Source organism: Pteronotus mesoamericanus, unplaced genomic scaffold (genome assembly GCF_021234165.1).
Source record: "Pteronotus mesoamericanus isolate MK-2021 breed Mesoamerican mustached bat unplaced genomic scaffold, CSHL_Meso_final contig_134, whole genome shotgun sequence".
Lineage (NCBI taxonomy): Eukaryota > Metazoa > Chordata > Mammalia > Chiroptera > Mormoopidae > Pteronotus > Pteronotus mesoamericanus.
The window spans coordinates 1,895,154-1,917,535 of NW_026555061.1; the positions used below are offsets into that span (position 1 = coordinate 1,895,154).

The 22,382-nt window shown below is 52.8% G+C and overlaps 1 protein-coding gene across 2 annotated transcripts in view; it reads left to right on the forward strand.

The window, feature by feature from the left end:
• PDE10A (phosphodiesterase 10A) overlaps positions 1–22,382 on the forward strand; it is a 163,514-nt gene that overhangs the window by 132,219 nt on the left and 8,913 nt on the right. For both annotated transcript variants that reach the window (XM_054595337.1, XM_054595326.1), the window contains 8 exons: positions 457–599; positions 2,800–2,892; positions 5,068–5,254; positions 8,995–9,137; positions 10,475–10,558; positions 11,939–12,089; positions 13,412–13,567; positions 18,686–18,858. In XM_054595337.1, coding sequence (XP_054451312.1) covers positions 457–599; positions 2,800–2,892; positions 5,068–5,254; positions 8,995–9,137; positions 10,475–10,558; positions 11,939–12,089; positions 13,412–13,567; positions 18,686–18,858 — 1,130 coding nt within the window. The remainder of the gene's footprint in view (positions 1–456; positions 600–2,799; positions 2,893–5,067; positions 5,255–8,994; positions 9,138–10,474; positions 10,559–11,938; positions 12,090–13,411; positions 13,568–18,685; positions 18,859–22,382) is intronic.

Sequence of the window (22,382 nt, forward strand, 5' to 3'; positions counted from 1 at the left end):
TGACGAAGTAGTCATGTGCTGCACGTTTTAAAAACCCCTTTGGCGCACCGGGCGAAAATCGCTGGTTTACAGGGGACTCGCGTATCTGTGGATTTTGCAACCAGGGCCCCGTGGATACCAAGAGGCAGCTGGTGCACTTACGTCTTGGGGAGTCAGAAGTTACACAAGGGTTTCCAACTGTGCGGGGCCGGTCCGGGGTCCACTGTGTTCCAGCGCCCGGCCCGCGGCAGGGAGCCCGGCCGGCTTCCAGCCGGGGTCTGCGGGGGCTGGCACGTCAGCGCTGGCTGTGTCGTTTCTGTTTCGTGTTTATGTGCCTCTGTTTCGTTAGTTACCCTGCGAATTTCCCATCCAGTGCGAGTGCAGACAGGCTGACAGGGGTGCTTATCTGTGATGACGTTTACCGGGACGCTCCCCGAGCTCCTCACCGGCCTGTCCTGCTTTGTTGTTCGTCCGCAGATATATGCAAAAAACCTGGTGAATGCGGACCGCTGCGCGCTTTTCCAGGTGGACCACAAGAACAAGGAGCTGTATTCGGACCTTTTTGATATCGGAGAGGAAAAGGAAGGAAAGCCCGTCTTCAAGAAGACCAAGGAGATCAGGTACAGCCGGGAGCGGACCGTCCGTGCGCCGCGCGCGGCCGCACAGCTGTTCTGTCACCCACTGTTCTGTGCCTTTCACAGGTGCGCTGACAGTGCTTGTCATACTGTGATATCATTCCCACCAGGACCCGCCTCCTGAAGGTAGTACTTCTGGGAATGACATTGCAGTGCCAGCGAAACCGCGCCTAGGAAGCTTTAGCGTCACTCCTGGAAATGCCGTCTTCCGGAGGCGGTCCTTTTGGAAATCATGTTGGAAAAACTTACTAGTGCTCCCAGGTAGGTAAAGGCGACCCCACCTGGATGGGGCCTGCAGGCTTCCCGGTGCCCAGGAGCAGGGCACGCTCGCACCGCTGGGCGCCCGCCGCGCCCCGGCCAGTGGGGCTGTCTCCAAGCCCGGACGGCGGTGGGCACGGCCGCGGTGTGGGATGGCTGCGGCACGTTCTTCAGTAACGGAGCAGCCGCTTTAATCAGTCATTTAACACACTTCGGTTGCGTCTGGAAACTCAAGCCTTCTTCGTTCTGTAAGGGGCAGCTTTTGCCGCTTATAAATGAACAGAACGTCCCGATCTGAACACCTGCAAGGAGCACTGTGACAAAACTTTTAAGAATCAAGCTTAACATCCAAAAAATGGAAATGTTTTGAGACATTTGCTTCCTTTTTTTTTGCTCTGTGTGTCTTGTTTCACTCCTTTCCACGTGATGCTCTAGAGTGCCGTGGGGGGGAGCACCCGGGAAGGCACCGTTCCTCACTCATAGAGAACGGCTGTGCGGTGGGCCACCTGTCAAGTGAGGGGGCCACCCACGTGCGAAGGCACAGGCCCCGTGGGTCTCCTGTCCCAGTCCTGGGGGATCGGTCCTGTGGTCCACAGCCAGGGAACCCTGACCTTCAGGCACGAGCCAGCTTTGTTCATCGTCATATTTTGGCTGGTCCGTTTTCAGACGTCAGTTGGTCTGGATGTGGCCTGTAGGGGAAGCCGCGCCTCCTGCCGCCCTGAGGGTTTAGTGCCCTCGCTGCGCGGAAGTCAGGCCCTCAGGGGCACCAGAGAGCAGTGAGGGGCTGCGGTCGCCGGGGGCCGTGGCTGGCGGGCAGCCGCCCAGGATGCGCCGCAAAGTCCCGGTCACTCTGCGCCAGACCGAGACACCCAGCACAGGCCGCGCAGCGGCGGGCTCGCGACGCTGCTCGCGGCACCTGCTGTGTTGTGCTCGTGTGGTTCACGGCACGAGAAACCCCGGGCGGAGCCCTGCGTGCCGGGCGGGGCTCCTCCTTCAAGAGTCTGCCGCGCTGCCCTTCCGCGTTTTCCTTAGTGCGCACCCTTGCAGTGCGGCTTCCTTTCAATAAGAATTATCTCCTATAATGTTGAATATGTAATATTATGACAGTTATTTTTCTGCCGTCCAGACACGCAGATAGTGTGGAATGTCGACATCTTTGCTAAGTTACAAAATGAGTGCGTGACGGATGATAATGTTGTGATCAGAAAACTACGTGAGGGAGTGTATTTACGATCGAAGGTGTTAATAATAAATATCAAAACTTGGTTAAGTGTATTTAGACAATGCTTGTCTGTTGACTTTTTAAATTGAACAAATTAGTAAAAATACTACCAGTTTTAAACTGTGTCGTTTTTATGCAGCGCTTGGGTCGCAAATGCCTTAAAATTCCTGCGCTGTATTGTACCCCAGGGTCAGTGTCCCCGGATTTTGGTTACATGTGCGGTCGGAAGCACACTGTTGTGGGTCTGAATTCTTGTTCTTATGGTGTCGTTAGTATTTTAGGAATTTTAGCAAATTACTGAACCCACATGGGCCTCAGTTCACACCACAGTGAGAATTAACTAAGAAAACGTATGTTGAAGCACATTGTCAGTTATAAGGTATTTTGCCAAAATAAAGGACTATTATTGGTCCGTGCAGGAGAATGTAATTAATTTTTCAATTTCAATTTGTGATTCAGTGTAAGTTCATACTTCGAAGTACATCTTAAATCAAGGTACTCAAGTGATTGCAGCGCGACGTTTTCCAGCTTTACCTTTGCATATTTTATAATAATAAGGTGACTTGGAACATGCAGATGCGAAGTCAGTGCGAGTGTTTAACATGCAGCCTTGCTCTCCATTCCCTGCTGAGCGGTGTAACTGTTTCGCATCCCGTCGCAGCGCCTGTGTGTTAATGCTCCTGCCCCTGTCTCTCTCGTGTGCAGGTTTTCGATTGAGAAAGGGATCGCCGGGCAAGTAGCAAGAACGGGGGAAGTGCTGAACATTCCAGATGCCTATGCCGACCCGCGCTTTAACAGGTACGGCGGCGTCGGCTCCCGCCGCGGGGATGCGGCCGCCGCGCGCTGTCCCTCAGCGCCAGAGCGGCCGGGGGCAGCGACTTGACCTCTGGGCCCGAGTTTCCTCATCCGTACGTTGGGCACGGCAGTGCTTACTTTGCAGTTTTGGTTTTGTTTTCGGGCCTAGAGAACATATGCAAAAAATGTCTGTCACCTTTACCCAACGCGCGAAGGAGGAACTGAAAGCACAGTGCAGCTTTTATCCGCTATTACTAAGGTTGGAGGAGGATAATTTATAAAGATTTTGTTTTGTACTGAGTTTCTTTGGAGAACTAGAAACCAAATTATATAAATGTAATTTTAATAAATCTCTAGAAAGTGAGTCTTAAGATTGATGCTATGATTATTAAGAAGTAATAGTTCAGATATTTTGACCAGAGTGTTCAGTTGAGTCAAACATTCAGTTTAAGAGACACTGAAATAAAATAAATAATAGGAAGCTTTATCAGGTATTTGATTAATGTCAAATATATACAACTTGTATATAAACACAGATATATCCTAGTTATATGTTTTATCAATAAAAAGTATGCTGAAAACCTCAATTTTTTTCAAAAAAACCCCAAACTTGTTATTTTAATGCTTACATATTGAAAATACTTACATATCTTTTGGTAAAACCTTTGTCTAAAAAATGTGTAGGTCAACTATTAACAACATGAAAAGACAAGGAACAGATTGTGAGAAAATGTTTATGACACATATGTCAGGCAAAATACTTGTATCCAGAATGTATAAACAGCTCTCTCAACCTGATAATAAGTTAACCCAATTTAATAAAGAGGGCACAAGATTTTAACAGTTACTGCACAAAAGGAGAGACCGAAACGGCCGTTCAGCACCTGGCCGGGTGTTAGGGTGAGGGCGGCGTGAACTTAGCTGACCGCAGGCCCCGCTCCCCGCCAGCTTGAACGGCTACAGTTCGTGCAGGTGCACCCGGGCAAGGGCGGCCAGGGCGCAGGGGGCCATCGGGGCAGGGGGGCTGCGAGGCTTGGGCTTTACCGGCGGGAGAGGAGGCGGGGCAGCCCCTTTGGAGAGTGGCCTCGCGGTTTCTTGTAAAGTTCAGCGTTACTGACTGTGCTCGGTCAGCCCCATGGCTAGCTACTGTATTTTGCCGTGTATCATGTGCACATTTTTGCCCAAATTTCTGAGAGAACAATAAGGATGAGCATTATACATAGGTGTAATAATTACATACTGTGGGCCTAATGACCCGGTGTATAATGTGCACAAAAACGTGGGTGTGCATTATACATGGCAAGATGCGGTTTTTCTCCAAGAAAAATGTTAGCATCTGTCAACACAAAGGTGCATACGCAGATCTCCCAAGCAGCAGCATCTGTAACTGCTGCAACCTGGCCGTTACAATGTAACAATGCCCGCTACCTGATGAAGGGATGCATAAAACGTGCCCCTCCACGCCCTGGAATACTGCTCGGCGGTCGGGGGCTGGGCCACTGTGCAGGCACAGGGTGCACGGGTCGCAGAAATGCCAGCCTCGGGGAGAGCAGCCCAGCCCCCGGGCTCCCCAGCCCCTGCCGCCTCTGGCCCCATGGCCGCCTCTGGGCGGGGCCTCACTCCCAGCCCCCGTGTCCTCTGCCTCTGTCCCGGCCTCCTCCTCTGTGACCGGTCAGAGCGAGTGCGTCTGCCTTCTCAGGCCAGAGCGTCCCTGCGGGTGGGGGCAGCTCACCGAGGAGCGGGCGCCAGGGCTCTGGCCCTGAATCCCCCTCATGTTTGCTGAGCAAGTCCCATCTCCCAGAAATACAGCCAGTGTCGAAGGAACATGCTCTCTCCCCACATTTATTATATTTTTCTCTGGCTCGAGAGCTTGTTTTTCCTTACTAATGCTGCGTACTTAAAACCGATCCATAAGCTGAAGGCCTCCTGTTTACTGTTCTAAACTCTCTTGAAAACAAAAGAACCAATTGGTTAGAACTTTTTTGAAAATGTTTTAATAAAACACTTTCCAACGCCACGTGGCCCTCGAATGTAGGAGCCAAGGGTTCCATCCCCGTTACTTGTAAGAGAAGCATGTGAGCGGCAAGACCGCCCGGAGGCGTGTGGTGGCGTCTGTCGCTCACCCCCCGCCTCTGCCCTGTGTTTGTCTCCCGGTGCGACCACCGCCCCCACCCGCAGGGAGGTGGACCTCTACACGGGCTACACGACCCGGAACATCCTCTGCATGCCCATCGTCAGCCGCGGCAGCGTCATCGGCGTGGTGCAGATGGTGAACAAGATCAGCGGCAGTGCCTTTTCCAAAACGGATGAGAACAACTTCAAGATGTTTGCCGTCTTCTGCGCTTTGGCCTTACACTGTGCCAACGTAAGGATGCGCTCTAAGTGCCTTTCTGACTCCTCTGTGGTAATGACACCTCTTAAATAAAGTAGGTGAAGGGTTTGTTTTCTTTTTTCCACATGGACGTTTCCTTCATAAAACAAAAGAGTGAGCCTTGGCGGCTCACAGTTTAGGGAAAGCCGTGAAATGCCTTGAAAGAAAGAAAAAAAAGAATCACCTCATATTGTGCATTTATTTCAAGGTGTGAATTTGTTTTAAAAAAATGAAGTTAAATAAAGGTAAAATGTTCACGCATCAGGTTTGTAGGTCACAAGATCTACCGAAAGGAACAAGGAAACGCTTCCTAGACTCCCGTTGTTTGCGATGTGGACCGCGTGTGCGACTCGGGTACCGGGGCAAAGGGCTGGAGCTGAACGCCGCCCCGGAAGGTCCTCTGCGGAGCAGGGCCGCACCTGCCCAGCAGCTCCCCCGCTGGGTGCCGCCCCGAGGCCCCACGGCGGTCCGGCCGGTGTCCTGAATGACAGAATGGGCCGCTCTTTGTTGTAGGAAGGCTCACTTTGAAGGAGTTGAGTTGAGCATCTTTCTGGGACATGTTAGTATTTTAAACGGCTCGAACAGTTAGTATGCCATAAACTCTAGTCATGCTTCAGTGATATTAGCAGAATTTTGAAGTTGGGGCAAATTTTATGAACTTTTTTATGACGCTCAATCGGCGTACATGGGAGTTAGCACCTTAGCAATTTAGGGAAATTGCCTTCTTTGGAGACTGAACCGCGTTTTGCAGGAATCCCGTGATAACTAGCGGAAACAGCTTAAGGAAGACTAGGCGCAGGAAAGTGGGAAAAGGGCTCGGCAGCGGCCAGAGACGGCTCTTCGCGGCTCAGGGAGGGCGGCTTCCTGAGTGTGCACGTCGTCCTCTGTGGCACCAGGGTCCCTCCTGGGGACAGTCAGTATTGCTTGGCTCGCTGGAAATAAACTAACGCAGTGTTCAGATATCTTTTTCCTTCAAACATCTTCTGTGTCTCTCTCATAAGTAAAAAGAGTGACAGCTTACACTTGTTTAGCTTAAAAGTTGCAGAGAATGTATTTTCCAGTACACTCTGAATATTGATTTTGATCATCTTTTACTTGAATTTAATGGAATCTGAGTGTTGTAGCAACTTGATGCCTGTATGGTCCATTTAAAAAAAAAACAAGGACAAGCCCTTACGATTGGACGATTTAACAGTATTCTTTTCTCTCTGAACGTGTATTTCCATTACCCTACAAAAGTTTATTCTAATGCAATATATTTATGCTTTCAATATTTCAATGATTACCTTAAGATAATATTCTACATCAAACATTTAGAGTAAGTATTAAAACTTTGGGGTTGTGGTAGTGTAGTATATATATCATATCTGTCTGTGATAGGAGCTCTATCAGTATATGTGTGATCCAAACAACATTCTCTGAAGTGTTGGTAAATAATTACCAAATATGAGAGTACGGGTTATCGGAAGCCGTTACTTCTTAAGGAGGTAGCGTGGCTTTACACAAAAATAGTTCATTTTTAAGATCATAAATGTGAAAAAGCTTTGTGCAGCGTGAGATGCCTTTTAACTGCTGGCCGTTTTCAAGCCAGACTAAGTGCGCGGGTCCTGGGAAATCCAAGGTATTTCTGCTCTTGGATAGATTATCGTATCCTCAGCGAGAGCATGTTTCCTACGTGAACATCGCGTCTCGTCCTGAAGGTGGTCACGGAGCAGCTCACTTTATTGTTGTTCGGCTCAGCGGTCTTGTTTGATTAAGAGGCCTCTCCGAGAGGCCAGGCGCACGGGCCATGGAAACACTCCTCTGTCTTTATTCTTTCTTTCTCCATCTGTAGTTCTGTTAGACTTTGCCCCCTTCCATCGGATTAAAGGGAGGGCAAGGTTTTTGATCAACATCTCCATTTTATTTTTAACAGATGGCATGTCAATGGAAAGATAACCATTTAAAAAAACAGAAAGTGTCTTAAAACTAGAAGTCAGTTAATTTTCTCGTCCATATTATGATCTCAAAGAAACAGTTAGGAATGACTCAGCGAGCCAGCAGGAGATCAGTCTGCCAGGTTGGCTGCCTAGACAGAGGACCCCTTCAGAGCAGATGACCTCCGTGCCTGTTAGATCAGAAGACATTTAACATGAACGGACCGAGGGCAGAACCATTGTGAGGATGAAACCAGTCGGCTAGGCCCAAATCTGATAACTGTGCAACCTTTCCTCCTCCCTGAATTCAGCAGCCGAGCGCCGAGTGCCTTTTCCGCACCAGGCGGCGGGCACGGGGCGACCACCCTGGGCCCTGCCCGCACCCGACCAAGCCCTCGCTGGGCCAGGCAGCGCCCTGCAGCCTCCCGCCCGGAAGCGCAGCCCCACAGCAGCCGTCACTGAGGCTTTAGCACGTCCATTAGGAAAATGGACACGCGAGGCTTAATTTGCCCAATCTCACCCGGCGAGTGGCATTAACGTTGAGAATGAAGTAATTGCTTTTCCAGATAAACTCCGGTCCTAGGGAGGGCACTTTGGAAACAGATGCTTGGAAGTTGATTCATTGTTTGAACCTATTTGATGGTACAGTGGTTGGCAAAAGTAGGTTTACCGTTGTTCACATGGAAAAATGCTGCAATAATTAATAAATAATAATATAAGAATAAACTCTGTGTTTTGCGTTCTCACAGCTATAAGCCTACATTTGCCCACCTCTGTTCATAAAGATTCAGCTGAATAGTTCTCAGGATTAACGGACAGACATGCATGAACATCGAAATGTATCTTAAATTCAACCAAAATACTAGCTGTTAGGGAACAAAATTATAAGTGGATGTTTGAGAAGAGCCAGGACCACCTTCTATCCCACGTGGGCCCGTGCACTTACTGCACAGCTTTCTCAAATTCCATAACTGAAAGCCAAACTACTGAAATAAATTAAACTGAACCAGACATTGTGTTTCACAAAGTATTAAAGGAAAAGCTTGGCAACTGAAAATATGCATTTTATTATGGTGTTTTTATTTTAAAATATGTAATTGTTCAATAATAACAAAAGGTCTCATTCAGTAAGTAAAACATAAAAATACATATCTTTATACATTTTTAGTTTACTGTGTGTTTTATCATATAAATAGTGTTTCAGCACCGTGCATAAGCACGTAATTGCTAACGGAGCGCCATTTGTCAGGCACGCATTTCCAAAATTCTTTGCCAACACAGGATTTCCTACGCGAACATTTTAGAGACCCCTTGGACGAGAGGACTTTGAGATCACCAAGCATCAAGTTAAATATTTTAAAAGAAGGCTAAAATTAATACATCAAAAATATTTTTTAATAAAAGAGAGAGAGAGCACATGGCCTCCCTCTCGCCTCGTTTGGTCTCTGCCGCATCCGCCCAGGCCACTCTGACAGGACACCCGACTAGATGGGGCCGGGGGGCTGGGGAACAGCGGACCGCGCTCCCCCAGGTGCTGTAGCGGGGCATCCCAGGGCACGGCTTGGGCACGGGGGTCCCCAGCAGCCTCACTGCCCAGGGAGAACGTCTGGCGAAGAGGCATCTGTTCCAGGAGCGTGAGGCTCTTCGGGCGGCTTTGGTAACTTGTGTTGCACCCACAGTGTGCGTGCAAGTGGGTAGAAATGGGCAGGAAAGGCAGCTCATGGGCAGGGATAGCAGTTCCGCTCGCAGTTCTGCTTCTTTGACACCCGATGTTGAGCCCGCATGACGTGCGTTTTCTTTCTGGGGGCTGCGGCCCAGATGTACCACCGGATTCGCCACTCGGAGTGCATCTACCGGGTCACCATGGAGAAGCTGTCCTACCACAGCATCTGCACGGCGGAGGAGTGGCAGGGCCTCATGCGCTTCACGCTGCCCTCGCGGCTCTGCAAGGAGATCGAGCTGTGAGTGCCCCTCGCGCGCGGCCCCCGTTCCCGGTTCCAGGCGCCCGGTTCCTGGTTCCCTTCCCAGTTCCAGGTTCCCGATTCCCGGGGCAGCCGCCCAGCCTGAGCGACCTAACGTGAGACACGCGCAGAGTTGGGGTCCCGTGCCGTGTTACCTGGGTGCGCTCACCGCGCCGGGTCTCCTTCCGGGGTGATTCCAAATCTTAGGAGACTTGTGCAGATCTCATAAAATTGGAGCACGATTTTTAGATGAGTGACCCTAAACGGTCGCTTTTCTCGTGAGTCTTTTGCACACTTAACAATCTATAATACCTAATATTTAAATGGCATTTAATATCATGCATCTAAAAGTTTTCATTTCTGTCTAAATTTAAATTTGCAAGTTACATTTGATAAGTTAGTAATAATTCAACTTTCACACTTTGTTTTCTAACCGTGCTAGTGTATGGCATTCCTGGTGGTGGGGCCAGTGATGATTTGGATACCCATTACTAATACCAGGCAACACTATTTAACGGCATCGAACATTTCCACAAGTGACCCAGAGCTGATAATGGTCTTGCAATTGGGAAGACATTGTGGTTAAATTAAGCAAGGAGGCCATCGGACGGTGGTGGCCTCACTGCCCTGGTGGCCCAGGGAGGCAAAGCCTCCAGGTCAGGACATGGGAACACTGAGCACCGCCCCTCACAGAGAGCCCGGAGGCTTCGCACCGCAGCCAATCAGGGAGCTCCGTTCTCTGTGTGTCTTCACACTGCAGCCAATCAGGGAGCTCCGTTCTTTGTGTGTCTTCACACTACAGCCAATCAGGGAGCTCCGTTCTTTGTGTGTCTTCACACTACAGCCAATCAGGGAGCTCCATTCTTTGCTAACTAAATTCGCAAATGGAAAATAGGTAATAACACTGGCTGTTTCTGTTTATGAAACTTTTCTCTAGATTTAAATAGGAGATAAAATAATTTTCAACTCTAAAAAAATTTGATATGGTTCTCCCCCCATATCTAAAAGTTGTGTAATGTATGTGTATTATTCATTGTAATGTTTTTATACTTTTTCATTGTTCTGGTGGTAACCACAACATCCTGCGTTAACAGATGGTTTCATAGAAAATTAGGCAACGGCAATGAAGCCGCTACGGAACTAAGATCCTAGGGGAATGTGTGGAATTCCTCCTGGAGCCCTTTGCATACGAGAGCGCTGTGACCGAGGCGGCTGGGCTCCCGCCTTCTCAGCCGCTCTCTGGAGAGACGGAAAGCGGCATTGCTTTCTTATTTGCTACTGTGTTCATACCGATTATGTCCAGGCCTGAACCGAGCCTTCTTTTCATTTCGTTTCAGGTTCCACTTTGACATCGGTCCTTTCGAAACCATGTGGCCTGGCATTTTTGTCTACATGATCCATCGCTCCTGCGGGACATCCTGGTAGGAATGGCCTGGAAACTTCCTTTTTAGACTGTGGGGTGAGACGACCTCTCCCTACCTATACTGTACGCCTTGCCGCTTTCGTGGTCGACCACGGAAATGTGCCGCGTGTAAATGGCTTTCTCTAAATAAAGTTACAAAGGTGAACGCACTTGCTGGGCAGAGCCCCGGCCCCAGGCCTATTTCCCTTCAAGCCCAGCTGCTCCCAGCTCCCAGCCACTCAGCCACCCAGGCAGCCCGTGCAGCAGAGGCGGGACACACTCGCGGTTCAGCCGGAAGAGACGGGTTGTCGCTCAACGTAAGCTCCCACTGCTTTAACGTGCGCGTGGGAGCCCACTCACGTTGTGCCCACTCACGTGGTGCCCCTCACGTTGGATGTCAGACTAGGAGTGAGCGGAACGAGCCGCCTAATCCAAAGGCTGGTGCCGCGTCCACCAGTCAGGGTTGTGCGTCTTCCAGTGCTTCCTTCCCGCCCGCCGTGGCCTGTCCTAAGGGCACAGTTTTCTTCTCCTATCTCTCACCTTGTCCTAAGGGGGCTACCTGAGGCTCTCAGGTTCTCTAGAACTGAGGAAGCTTTATTTTCCTCCCGAAGTCTGCGTGTTCCTTATGTCTGCTGGTTTAAAAGGGTGCGCACGGCGTAACCAGCTCTAGGTACGGCTTAGGTGGTCCTTGAAGGGTTGACCATTTAGAACTCTTACAGTGACATACTTTACGGACATTTCAGTGGAGAAAATACAGGGTACATATTTTTGGAAGTTTGTTGAACTCTCATTTCTTTGGTATTTCAAAGAGCCCTGTTTAGCCCTGATGTGCTTTTGTTTTAAGCTGCTTTAAAATCTATTGAGGAAGTTGCTAACCCTTAAATAAGTATAAATACATGATAATATAAAGTAAAATATAATAACCATGTGGTATAGCAGCAATGTCACTTCTGTCTCGTGCCGGGATCTTGTCATTTGCTGCTAACACTTCGAGTGCCTTGACAACCTGGATTCACACTTTGAGAGGAAAATTCCCATGGGACATGCATCCACATTTGCGGTGTGTGCACCCGAATGTGCTTTTCGGAAAACAGTAGCTGGGAACGCGCTCCGCAGAATGGAGACGTGCCGTCCGGGGCACTCCGGGGTAGGGCAGGGCAGGAGCGGGGCCGGAGCTGCAGCCGAGCAGGCCTTGCCCCCTGGGCGGGCAGCGAGCCGGTCAGAGCAGAGCCGAGAGGGCCTTCTCTCCGAACCGCCGGGTGCTCGGCAAGAGGCTCCGGTGCGCCGGGTCCCCCTGGAGACCCAGGGGTCCGCGGGGCGGGGCCCAGGCACGGGGTGTGCGCGCCCGGCTGCGGCTCCTGACTCCCCGTGGTGTCTGCCACGTGTCTTTTCCCCACAGCTTTGAGCTGGAAAAGCTGTGTCGCTTCATCATGTCGGTGAAGAAGAACTACCGGCGCGTCCCTTACCACAACTGGAAGCACGCGGTGACGGTGGCGCACTGCATGTACGCCATCCTCCAGAACAACCGCGGGCTCTTCACCGACCTGGAGGTGCGTGGGCCCCCCGCCTGGAGACCTGAGCGGGCCTCACGCCCGCGCCCGGGGCACACGGGCGGCACGGATATGCGACATGTTCCCGGCAGATTGGGTTCCGTGAATCAGTAGAAGCACGTTTTATAGACCCAAACGTTGATCCTATTATTTTGTGTAAGAAGTGTAGATACCCAAATTCCAACTTCACGAAAGGATCCCCCAAGGAAAGAGCGACTCTTGGAGCCCCCTTCCTCATAAGTCTTCTGAAGGGATGTGGCAGAGCGCATTTTTCCCACGGCCCCCACGCCGGCGCAGTGCAGACCCGGCGCTGATGGGCCCCCCCGGCCCTCACCACCCCCAGGGCCTCGGCTGGCGGGCCTCCTCTGCGGGGGAGCGGGGCCCTGCCGATGATTTGCCTCGCCTTCCAGCCCCGGAGACAAGTCTGCCCTGGGAGCTCCAGCCTGGGGTCGGGGGAGGTTCCGGGACGGCCTCGCCCGGCTGTGCACCGGGGCTCAGGGCCCCTCAGCCCAGCCCGGCCTCCGAGTGTGGCCTCTCCGCGCCTGGTCCTGGCAAAGCCTGGGAAAGCCCTCGCTGAGTCCCCTCTCCCCTCTCCCGAAAAACTGGTGTCCTTCCTCAGGGGACATCTCACCACGGGGAGAAGGGAGTTGTCATCTCTTGACACAGAAATTGCCATCATGGGTCATTCAGAGCATAAGGCCTGTGTGGTCTTCAGCCTCCCCTGCTCCCTCTCCCTCTGTCCTCTCCCCGCGCCTCCGGGCCCCGCCCCGCCCCTCTGACCCTCAGGGAAGGCCCGCCGGCAGCTGCGCGCCCCCAGCGGCCCCCCGCCCGCCCTCCTGTCCCAGGGCCTCTGCTTCCCTGCTCGTCCTCACGTCCCCGCCCGCCCGGGGCCCTCCGTGGCGCCGGCCCCTGGCTCCCGCTGCTCCCTGCGGCCACTGTGCACACGCGGCGTGGCTTCCTTGTTAGAGTCACAATTGATAGTAACAAGAGCATCGCTAGGATGTAACAGCGAATACACTTCTGACGAAGGACCGAGTCTGCCCCTCCTGCTGCTGATGTGCGGCGTCTGTAAAGCGGAACGTTCGCTCTCATGGGACACCACCCGCACTTTATTCCCAGAGTCGAGGGCAGCTCAGCAGTAACTTGACTCCCGAGTTCACAAGCAGAGCAGCAGAGATGACGGAAGTTCGGCCCCTTCGGGTGTCAGAGCTCCAGAAGGGTGTCGCCGCGTGAAGGGCGGGGCCGGCGCTCGGGGTCGAAGGGCTGCAGGCCCCTCGTTCCGTCCTGGGTTCGAACCTCTGTGCCCCACCCTGTTTCTCAAGCGCAAAGGGCTGCTGATCGCCTGCCTGTGCCACGACCTGGACCACAGGGGCTTCAGCAACAGCTACCTGCAGAAGTTCGACCACCCGCTCGCCGCACTCTACTCCACGTCCACCATGGAGCAGCACCACTTCTCCCAGACGGTGTCCATCCTGCAGGTGGGCCGCGGGCCGCGCGCGCCGGCGCTGGGGCGGGTGTGTGTCCGGCCGGCGCGCCACGGCTGGGGTCGGGGGCGAGAACCCTGTGTGGGGATTGCGAGCGTGTCTTGCGGTTGCACTTGGAGCTCAGGTCTGCGCTGCCCGCAGGCGGAGTCGGTCCGCATCATTGAATGTCACGCGCATGGGTTCCCGTCCTCTCGAACCAGAGCTCACTGAACGACAGATCTTGAAAATTAGGCAAACTCGGGGTTCTATGCGCCCCCTGAAGTCCTTTTAATTTTTTCCCGTGTTTTTAAACTTTATTTTATTGCATTTAAGATGTCCTTGGTGATTATCTAGACAAGGACACATCACTTCACTGTAAAATACATGTGCCCCCCTTCCCTGTCTTCCCCCGCCCTGCCTGCCACCCCCTGAACAAGGCCGCTCCTGCCCCAGGGCGGCCGGTTCCCCTCCCAGCTGACTTTGACGCGGCAGTACGCCTGATGCTGGACGGTGGGCCCTCTGCCCGCCCCTCACCCTCGGCGCTGTGGCGTCGGGAGGGAGGCCCTCCCAGCCAGGCCTCTGGCTCCCGCGTCTGGGAAGGGTCGACGGTGCGCAGGCAGCGGCTCTGGCAGCGAGCGACCGCCGGGTGTCCCCGTGCGGGGCCGTTCTCCCGCGCGTCTCCCGCAGCTCCCTCTCCACCCCCGTTCACTCCCCCGGCCGGACCCTCTGTGGCTGGGCCGGCCCGCTCGCACCTCTCCCAGCGCCGCCCGGTGGGCCTGTCCGGGCCTGAGAGGTGGGTGACAACCAACAGACGTGAGGCGCTGTCCTGAGGGCCTGCCGGGTACAAGTGACAGGCGCCGGAGACGCCAGTGGTCTGTCTCCAGGTCCCACGCAGCAGGCAGCTGAACGGTCCGCTCGCATGTGGCCTGGTGCTGTCCCTGAGAGCAGCGCGTGGCCACCATTCCTGACGTCCCCCGGGCCCCCGTTCTTCCTCTTTTTTCTTTAACGACCTATGGACGGACGGATGGATGGACGGACGGACACCCGTCCATACCTAGAAAGTTTGCCCCTTCAGAGTCAGCTCAGGAGCACAGGCACTTGCTGAGTGCCTCCCAGGCGCCCCTCCCACTGGGCGGGGGGCGCGGTGGCAGAGCGAGCACAGGCCCCGGTCCTGGAGCGCAGCTCCGCGGCAGGGAGGAAGAACTGCGCCACCGCCCGCTCGGCCCGTGGCCGCTCTGCGCTCTGCCCGGCGGCCGCGCTCCGTGGTCGCAGGCAGGCCGTGGCTCTCGCCCGTGTCCCAGCCTGGGAGCAGGAAGGCCTGTCCCCAGAGGCTCCTGTGGCCTCAGGGCCGTCCCGGCAGGGCAGGCGGTGGGACAGAAGGAGCCGGCGGGACCAACCGGGGAGGGAAGCTCGTGTTCTTTGCTTTGGCTGAGCCGCCCGCGGCCCCTGCCGTCTGGGCGTCAGGGCTGTTCCCCGTGGCGACCGGCGGCGGCGGGGCTGAGTGCAGGTCGTGGGGGTGTCTGGTGGCGGTGGCCGGGGTGCGCCTGCACGAGGGGCCCTCCGACCAGTGCCGCCTCCCGTGTGTCCCGCAAAGGCTTTCCCACCTGACGTCCCGAGTTGGGCCTTCGCCACCTTTGTCTGTCTGACCTCCTTCCCTGCCCTGACCGCCGTCTCTCCAAGCTGGTGCCTCTGAGGGCCGCCTCCCAAGAGCACGTCCAAGCACGTGGTTTCCCTGACGGGAGGTCGTCAGGGGCTCCTGGGCCTCCGGACAACTTCCCTTTCCCGAGTGACGCGCAAGCGCCGTGCGCACGGCGCCTGACGCAGGGCCGTGCCTTGGCGTGGCCCCGGGCCCGTGACCGGCCTCAACATTCCCTGTTGTTTTGTTGTTTTCTGGGTGAGCGGGCTCTCCCTGCTCTGAGTCACGGGCCCAGGGGACCGTCCCTGCGCTGCATTGGCCTCCGTGACTGCCGGCCGCTGGCCCCCGGGTCTGGGGGCGTGGGCAGAAGTGGTCCTGTGAAGGGAGAGATAGGGAGAAATGGGGAGAAGGAGAGAGAATTCAGATTTGGCAAAACTATATGCCACGTTCACAGACCGGAAGCTGTAGGCTTCCCCGAGGGGCGGAGAGCAGGTCCGTCCGCTCGGGGCGCCGGCTGCGGGTACTCGGAGCGAGGGTGTGCGTGGGGCCCGCAGGGCAGCTCGCCGCCGGCGTGGACGGTGACAGCCCAGGGGACGGTGGCACCTTCCCACCGGGCCCCGCCCCGTCGCAGCCACCGTGACAGGCCCGGTAGTGCCCCGGCGTCGAGGACGTTGATTCGCCCTCCTCCCGAGACGCTAATGATTATTTTGGAGTTTGAAGCTGCGCTTTTTCTGTCACTTGCCTTCTGTAACGATCCCGTGTTAAGTACTAAAAAGTCAAAATTTCAGAAAACAGACCGATTAGGAATGATTATTCTCCTTATTAAGAACATTTTCTCAGTATGCCGTTCATGCCGCATTATCCCAGGCTTTTGAAATGTGTTCCGATTTGGAGAGCGCTATCTTTATACGCAGCATTTTGGGATCCCGTGACATCGTCGTGACTTTTTACAGCAGTGGCATTTCCGTGGCAGAGCTAACGTGTTCTCCCAGTTTGCACGAGGAAGAGTTGCTGCTGTCTGCTGCGATTGTGATAAAATCGTTGCCTGTTTTGAAAGCCTAACAGGCGTGACGCAGAGGCTTGCTTCGGTCCGTCCCTGCGGGCAGGCGTGTTCGGCGTGGACACGGCCTTGGGCCGCCACGTTCCCTCCCGGGCGCACCGGGGTGTGAGCTGGGTGCTCCTTCTCGCTCTCCCTGGACTCTGGCGGCAAACGCTGCACTGGTGGACGGACCGACGCCTCGCCGTCCCCCGCGGCATCATGTTGTCACTTACTGAGCTCTTCCTGTCAGCCGAACGCTTACTTTTTTTGTGCAAGCTCACGTTTTTCATGTCTGTGGTCTCCTGTGAGGTCGGCATTATTCCATGTCGCAAAGGAGAATCGTGAGCAGCACGGAGGTTCGGTGATGTGTCCATTCCATTGTCACACAAGGAGAGGTGGCCCTGACAGCGTTCTGGTCCCAAGCTTCCACTGTAAAGGTCCTGTCCCAAGCTTCTCCTCCTTCAATATTGAAAAGTAATGAAAGAAAGAACCCGAAGTCGCTGGCGGAGCAGGCAGCTCCTTTAAAACGGGTCCCCGCCTGTCTTGGGCGGTGCGCCTGCGGCCCCGCAGGGCACGCTCCAACGCGCCCACGGGAGACCTCAGCGCGGCCTGGGGTGGCCCTGTTGCGGATTAAGGAACGCTCACCAGCGCGCTCACCTGTGTTCCGCCTGCAGCGGGGGGTTCGTTGGCGAGGGAGAGGGTGAGGCATATAAATACGTGGAACTCATGCGGTCGGTCTGCAGGCGCCCTGCCGGTCACAGGCGGGTGTGGCGGTACCAGGCCACCGCGAACACATACGTGTTCACGGGGTGGGGGGGTGATGTGGGGAACCCTGGTCACAGGCAGTGAGTGGCTAAGCAGAGGCCCGCTGACCACCTTAAAGCAGAGCAGGGGGCACAGCCCAAGGCAGGGAGGGATTCCCTCTTGAGTCAAGTCACGCTCTGCAGTGAGTTGTGGGAGCGGGGGTGGGAGGGGCTGGCGTGGCTGCCCATGCCTGGCTGCCCCCCCACTCCTGTCCCCACCGGTAAGGGACCAGCGCCCCTCCGTGGCACCCAGCTCCGCCCAGCGCCTCGCACGCGCATCCTGAGCAGCTAGTGGCTCCTGCCTGGCCGAGCCCTGGCCGGCCCTGCTGTCCTGGGCGACGCGGCTTCCGGGGGCCGCCTCCCTGAAATGCCGGCGATGACCAGGACTTACAGTCCCCGCGGTTTCCCTTTAGTCAGAGAGACAGCTCGGTGCGTTTCCGCAGATGCTTCGCTTCCAGAGGTGTGACAGGCTATTTTACATCTTGTAATTTGAAAGCGGAATCGTGTATTCAAAGGTGCTTTCCAGACGTAGAGTGTCGTGCACACGGAGGCCTTCCGTCAGTGTTGGTGGGACAATAGCCAACCGAAACTGACCGACTGCTGCCTTTATCGTAGGACAGTTTAAATATTTATGAAACCGTAAGAGTAAGTAATACAGAAAGATTCTGATGAATGAGATCAAGTGATGCACCAACAGCTTCACTTCAGAGCGATAGGAGGCAGACCGTGTTACTGAGATGCCTGATTTTGTAAAGAAACACCCTTTACTAATTGTAAGTTTTACTGTGTGTTGTCAGCCCATAACGGTAGCTTACAAGTGAAAACACTTAAGAATCAACTGAGGGTAGGACTACGACGACGGATAATGAAATAATTAAAAAGTAATGGACGAACCCACAAAAATTTACTGCATCTTAATGATCTCAATCCTTTCTGTTTGAGAAGACCCATTTTTGTCTCAATTACAAATAAAAAACTTAACTTCTCAGAGAGAGGAATTCCTGTGAAGAGTTTTTAAAAAGTCCCCTTCCAGGCCTTGTTGGGAGGGATGCCATGCTGTGCTGGTTTCAAGGACAGAGGGGGGGCCTTCTGCCTGGGGATCGGTGTGCGACGTCGAAGTACCCACCCGTGGGGAGGGTTTTGAAGGTGCCGCAGTGCCCCGTATTCTGAGGTGGTGGGACATTTTCTTTGCAGACAGAGAAACGGTGGAGCGGTCATTTGTTAGGTGTGCTGATGTGGCCAGGGGCAGAGATGGCTCCCTATGCCCCGTAATTTTCAGGATAACATAAAAATTACGACCGCCTTTAATTTAAGAAGAGAAGTTTTCTTACGGAAATATTTTACATTTTCCAGCCCTTTAATTGCTGGTTAGAAATGTCCCCAAACTAGGTATGTAGTTAAACCGTTGGGGTTTTGTGGTAGCAAATGATGTCACCGCGGTGTAAATAGTTCATTGACGGGAGAGCGTCACGGCCGTAGCTTAAAGAGAAACCACAACGTTAATGCCATTAGTCACTTCAGACGGTTCTTTCATTCCCCGACACCCGCGTCTGCGCGCCCAGGGCCATCAACTGACTCTTGTTCAAGGGGCCCAAAGCGCCCCCGATCCGAGCTTGTGCGCCTTATTGGTGGTGTTCCCCTGTGTTTCCCCCCAGCTGGAAGGGCACAACATCTTCTCCACCCTGAGCTCCAGCGAGTACGAACAGGTGCTTGAGATCATCCGCAAAGCCATCATCGCCACCGACCTCGCCCTGTACTTCGGGAACAGGAAGCAGCTGGAAGAGATGTACCAGACCGGCTCGCTAAACCTTAATAACCAGTCGCACAGGTGAGACGGACTTTTAAAAGTTGAGCAGCCCAGGAAGAGTTATCTAGAGTCAATTTATATTTAAAAGCAGGAATGTAATATGGCATCAATTTATATTTACTTTATATTTACATAAACATAAGTATAGTTATATCGAAGTAGAAATGTAACTGTGTATATGTGTTTTGTTATATGTGCCCTTTTTATTGGCTTTGGATACTGTATTGGACAAAATTTCTGACGGTATATTCTGAGGGTATTGGGCAGATGAACTAGACTTTAAGTGGGTCCCACAGGAGGGGGCGCTTTCAAAGGGACGTCCTTTACAAGCTTCCTCACAGGGCCGCCTGTGGGCCTCAGACTCGCAGACTCCAAAGCCCGTGAAAGTGGGTTACTTTGCAGGATCCAAACTGTACTAACCACCGAGCTCACGTGATTGGCGCACGACACTGAAATTTCACGCCATTGATCTACAAATACACATTCTAGCTATGGCCTCAGGACGTCGGCACCCTGTCGGTCTGAACCGCGCAGAAAGCCGAGGGGCGTCCATGCTTTGTCGCGGGAACACAGGGCTGGCACGGAGGCTTCGATCCTGCGGTGCCCGGGGGACCCCCCTCCGGAGGAGGCACGCCTCGCCCGGGCTTCGGCTGTGCGCCCACGGACAGGTCGCGGGCGGTTGCCGCAGCGCCCGTTGCCAGGACTTCCCTTGGCGGTTCCCGGGTCCAGCCACATCCGTCTTCAGTGACGCTGGCTCCATCTCCCATTGTGAGCGTCATTCACGGGTGCCAGCCTGGCCTTGCGGAGCTGGGCCGCCTCCCTTCGCTCAGGTGCTTTGCGCGCCTCCTCTGGGACCATTACGTACAAATCATCCCATTTCTTTCTGCATGACATTTCGCTCAGGCACCCCCAACACACACACACAATTAGGTTTACAGATGACTGCGGACACGCCATGACCCACCTCTTCAGGGGTGAGACCCGCGTGTGGTGGGGTGAGGTCTGTGCCTTTGACGGAGCGGCAGCTCCTTGTGGTTCGCCTGCAGACAGCGGCAGGCCGAGGTTTCGGGGAGCTGCAGACTCGCGCGGTTTAGGGGAAACCTCTCCAGGGAGATCAGCAGAAAGGTGGCTTATGGTCCCAGAGGGCAGCCCGGACACGCAGCCAGGGCCCTCGCAGGGTCGGGAACGGGCGCGCGTCCGGGAGGGCCCCGCAGGCCCTCCGGCCCAGCCCGGCCCGCTCCGGTCCCAGGCACGGGAGCGTGAGCCACCGTCGGGTCTCGGCGCCCACGCGGTTTGGGGTGTGGGTCTTGTGCTCACACGTGTGCTGCTTCCCCGCCCCCTCCCTTACGGTCGCCCCACGCCGGGCACACAGGCCTTTGGTGAAGCGTCCTTCCTGGGCTGAAGCCCCTGTGGACACGTTTACATTTAGATTGTGAATGAGCGTCGTGTGACTAGTGCCAAGGTTTTTTCCATATGTTTTAGTAAAATGAGTACAACCATCGTTATAAAATAGAAAATTGTAAAATATAATTACAAGGAATATTTGGGGATTATTGCATGTGTGTGCATGTTAAAGGTGTATACTGTGTAGTTCTGTATGATTAAGTTATTTTTGACGGACGGTTAACTTTAAGGCTGATGTCTGTTTGTTTTAACAATTCGAAAATGCAAGGGTATATATAAGATAAAGAGCAACACTCTGTTCTTCCACAGCAGCATCAACGACCTGTTTAGTGTAACCTGAGTCCACGCATTTTTCTGTTTATTCAAAGCTCTCTGTGCACAGAATATATGTGCATCTATGGACACACTTTTTATCTCACATTTTTTAAAACAAAAATGCGATTTTGACAGATGCACTTGTTTTTTCAGAGTCATATAACTGAACTGTAGAAAGATACCTTAAACCTGCCACATATGGATAGATCTTTCTAGAATTTTGCATCATAAATAATGCTGCAGTAACTCTTGCCTATACAGTCTTACCCTAGTGGTCCTTTAAAAAATACATAACACAGACATATGTTGCTAGAAATGTATATACATTTCTACATTTTCAAGAAAGGCTGTAGAAACTCACACGCCTTCTAACACGTCAGCGAGAACCATTCCCGTCGGTGACGCCAGAGTCTCTGATGGCTCCCTGCCCTGGAGACCTTTGTATGTTTGCTGACTTTATTTCTACTTGGATGTATTTGGCTCTTCATAGCTTTTGTCTATTTTTGTTGAATTGTTTACTTTTTTATAAATCAGTTGGCAACGTATGTTTTTGTTAGGGATGTTAATGTGTTCTCTTGTATGTTATAATTATTTTCTTTAGGTGATTTCCAAAAATTGTTGGGTTAGCCAAAAAGTTCATTTAGTTTTCTTCTGTAAAATAAAAGACACATTTTTCATTTTCACCAATAACTTTATTGATCTGGATATTTTTAGTATGTCAGCTATCTCCCGCATGGCAGAACATTGATTGTTCCCAATTAATATCTCGATTGGATTGCTCTCAACTTCAGCTGGTCCACCTGACCGTGCAGCTTCATCCAGCGAGAAATCTCCAGCATGAAACTTCGCAAACCACTTTTGACACATTTGATCAGCCACAGTACTTTCCCTATATACTACATAAGTCTGTCTTTTTTTTTTTTTTGCATTTCAGTTGCATTTTTACCTTTCTTGAAATAATAAAGCATAATATGCTGAAAATGTTGCATGTTTTCTTCCATCTTCAATATTAAAATGGCTACATAAAAATTCACCAGCTTTGATTTTTTTTTAAATGCACGCCGACACGACAGCTGCCGCAATACAGTCTAACGGAATTGTACTTCAGATGAAGTTAAAGACAAGTCGGCACCACTAGAGCCATCTTACAGAAAGAAAACAGACTTTCTGGCCAACCCAACATGTTGAGATTTTCTTTTTTCTTTTTTTATTGTTTACATATTTTTTTTTATTTTTTATTGTAGTTTTTCGGTTACCATTTAACCCCCTTGCACTCCCCTCTCTCTGCAATCCCCACGCTGTCGTCCACGCGTCCTTTTCCCTTTTTGCTCAGTCCCGCCCCCCCTCACAGCCGTCAGCCTGCTCCCCGTCTATGAGTCTGTCTCCGTTTTCCTTGTCAGTTCAGTTTGTTCATTAGATTCCACATGTAAGTAAAATCACATGGTATTTGTCTTTCTCTGACCGGCTTATTTCACTGAGCATAGTGTTCTCCAGGTCCCCCCGTGCTGTCACAAAGGGTAAAACTTTCTTCTCTTTCACAGCCGAGTAGAATTCCATCGTGTACATATCCCATAGTTGTTTTATCCTCCCATCTACGGATGGACACTTGGGCTAGTTCCGTGTCTTGGAGATTGTACATAACACTGCCGTGAACAGAGGGTGCGCGTGTTCTTTCGAATTAGTGTGTTGGGTTCCTTTGGATATATTCCCAGGAGTGGGATAGCTGGGTCGGAAGGCAGATCCATCTTTAATTTTTGGAGGTATCTCCATCCTGCTTTCCACGGTGGCTGCACCACCTGCATTCCCACCAACGGTGCAAAGGGGTC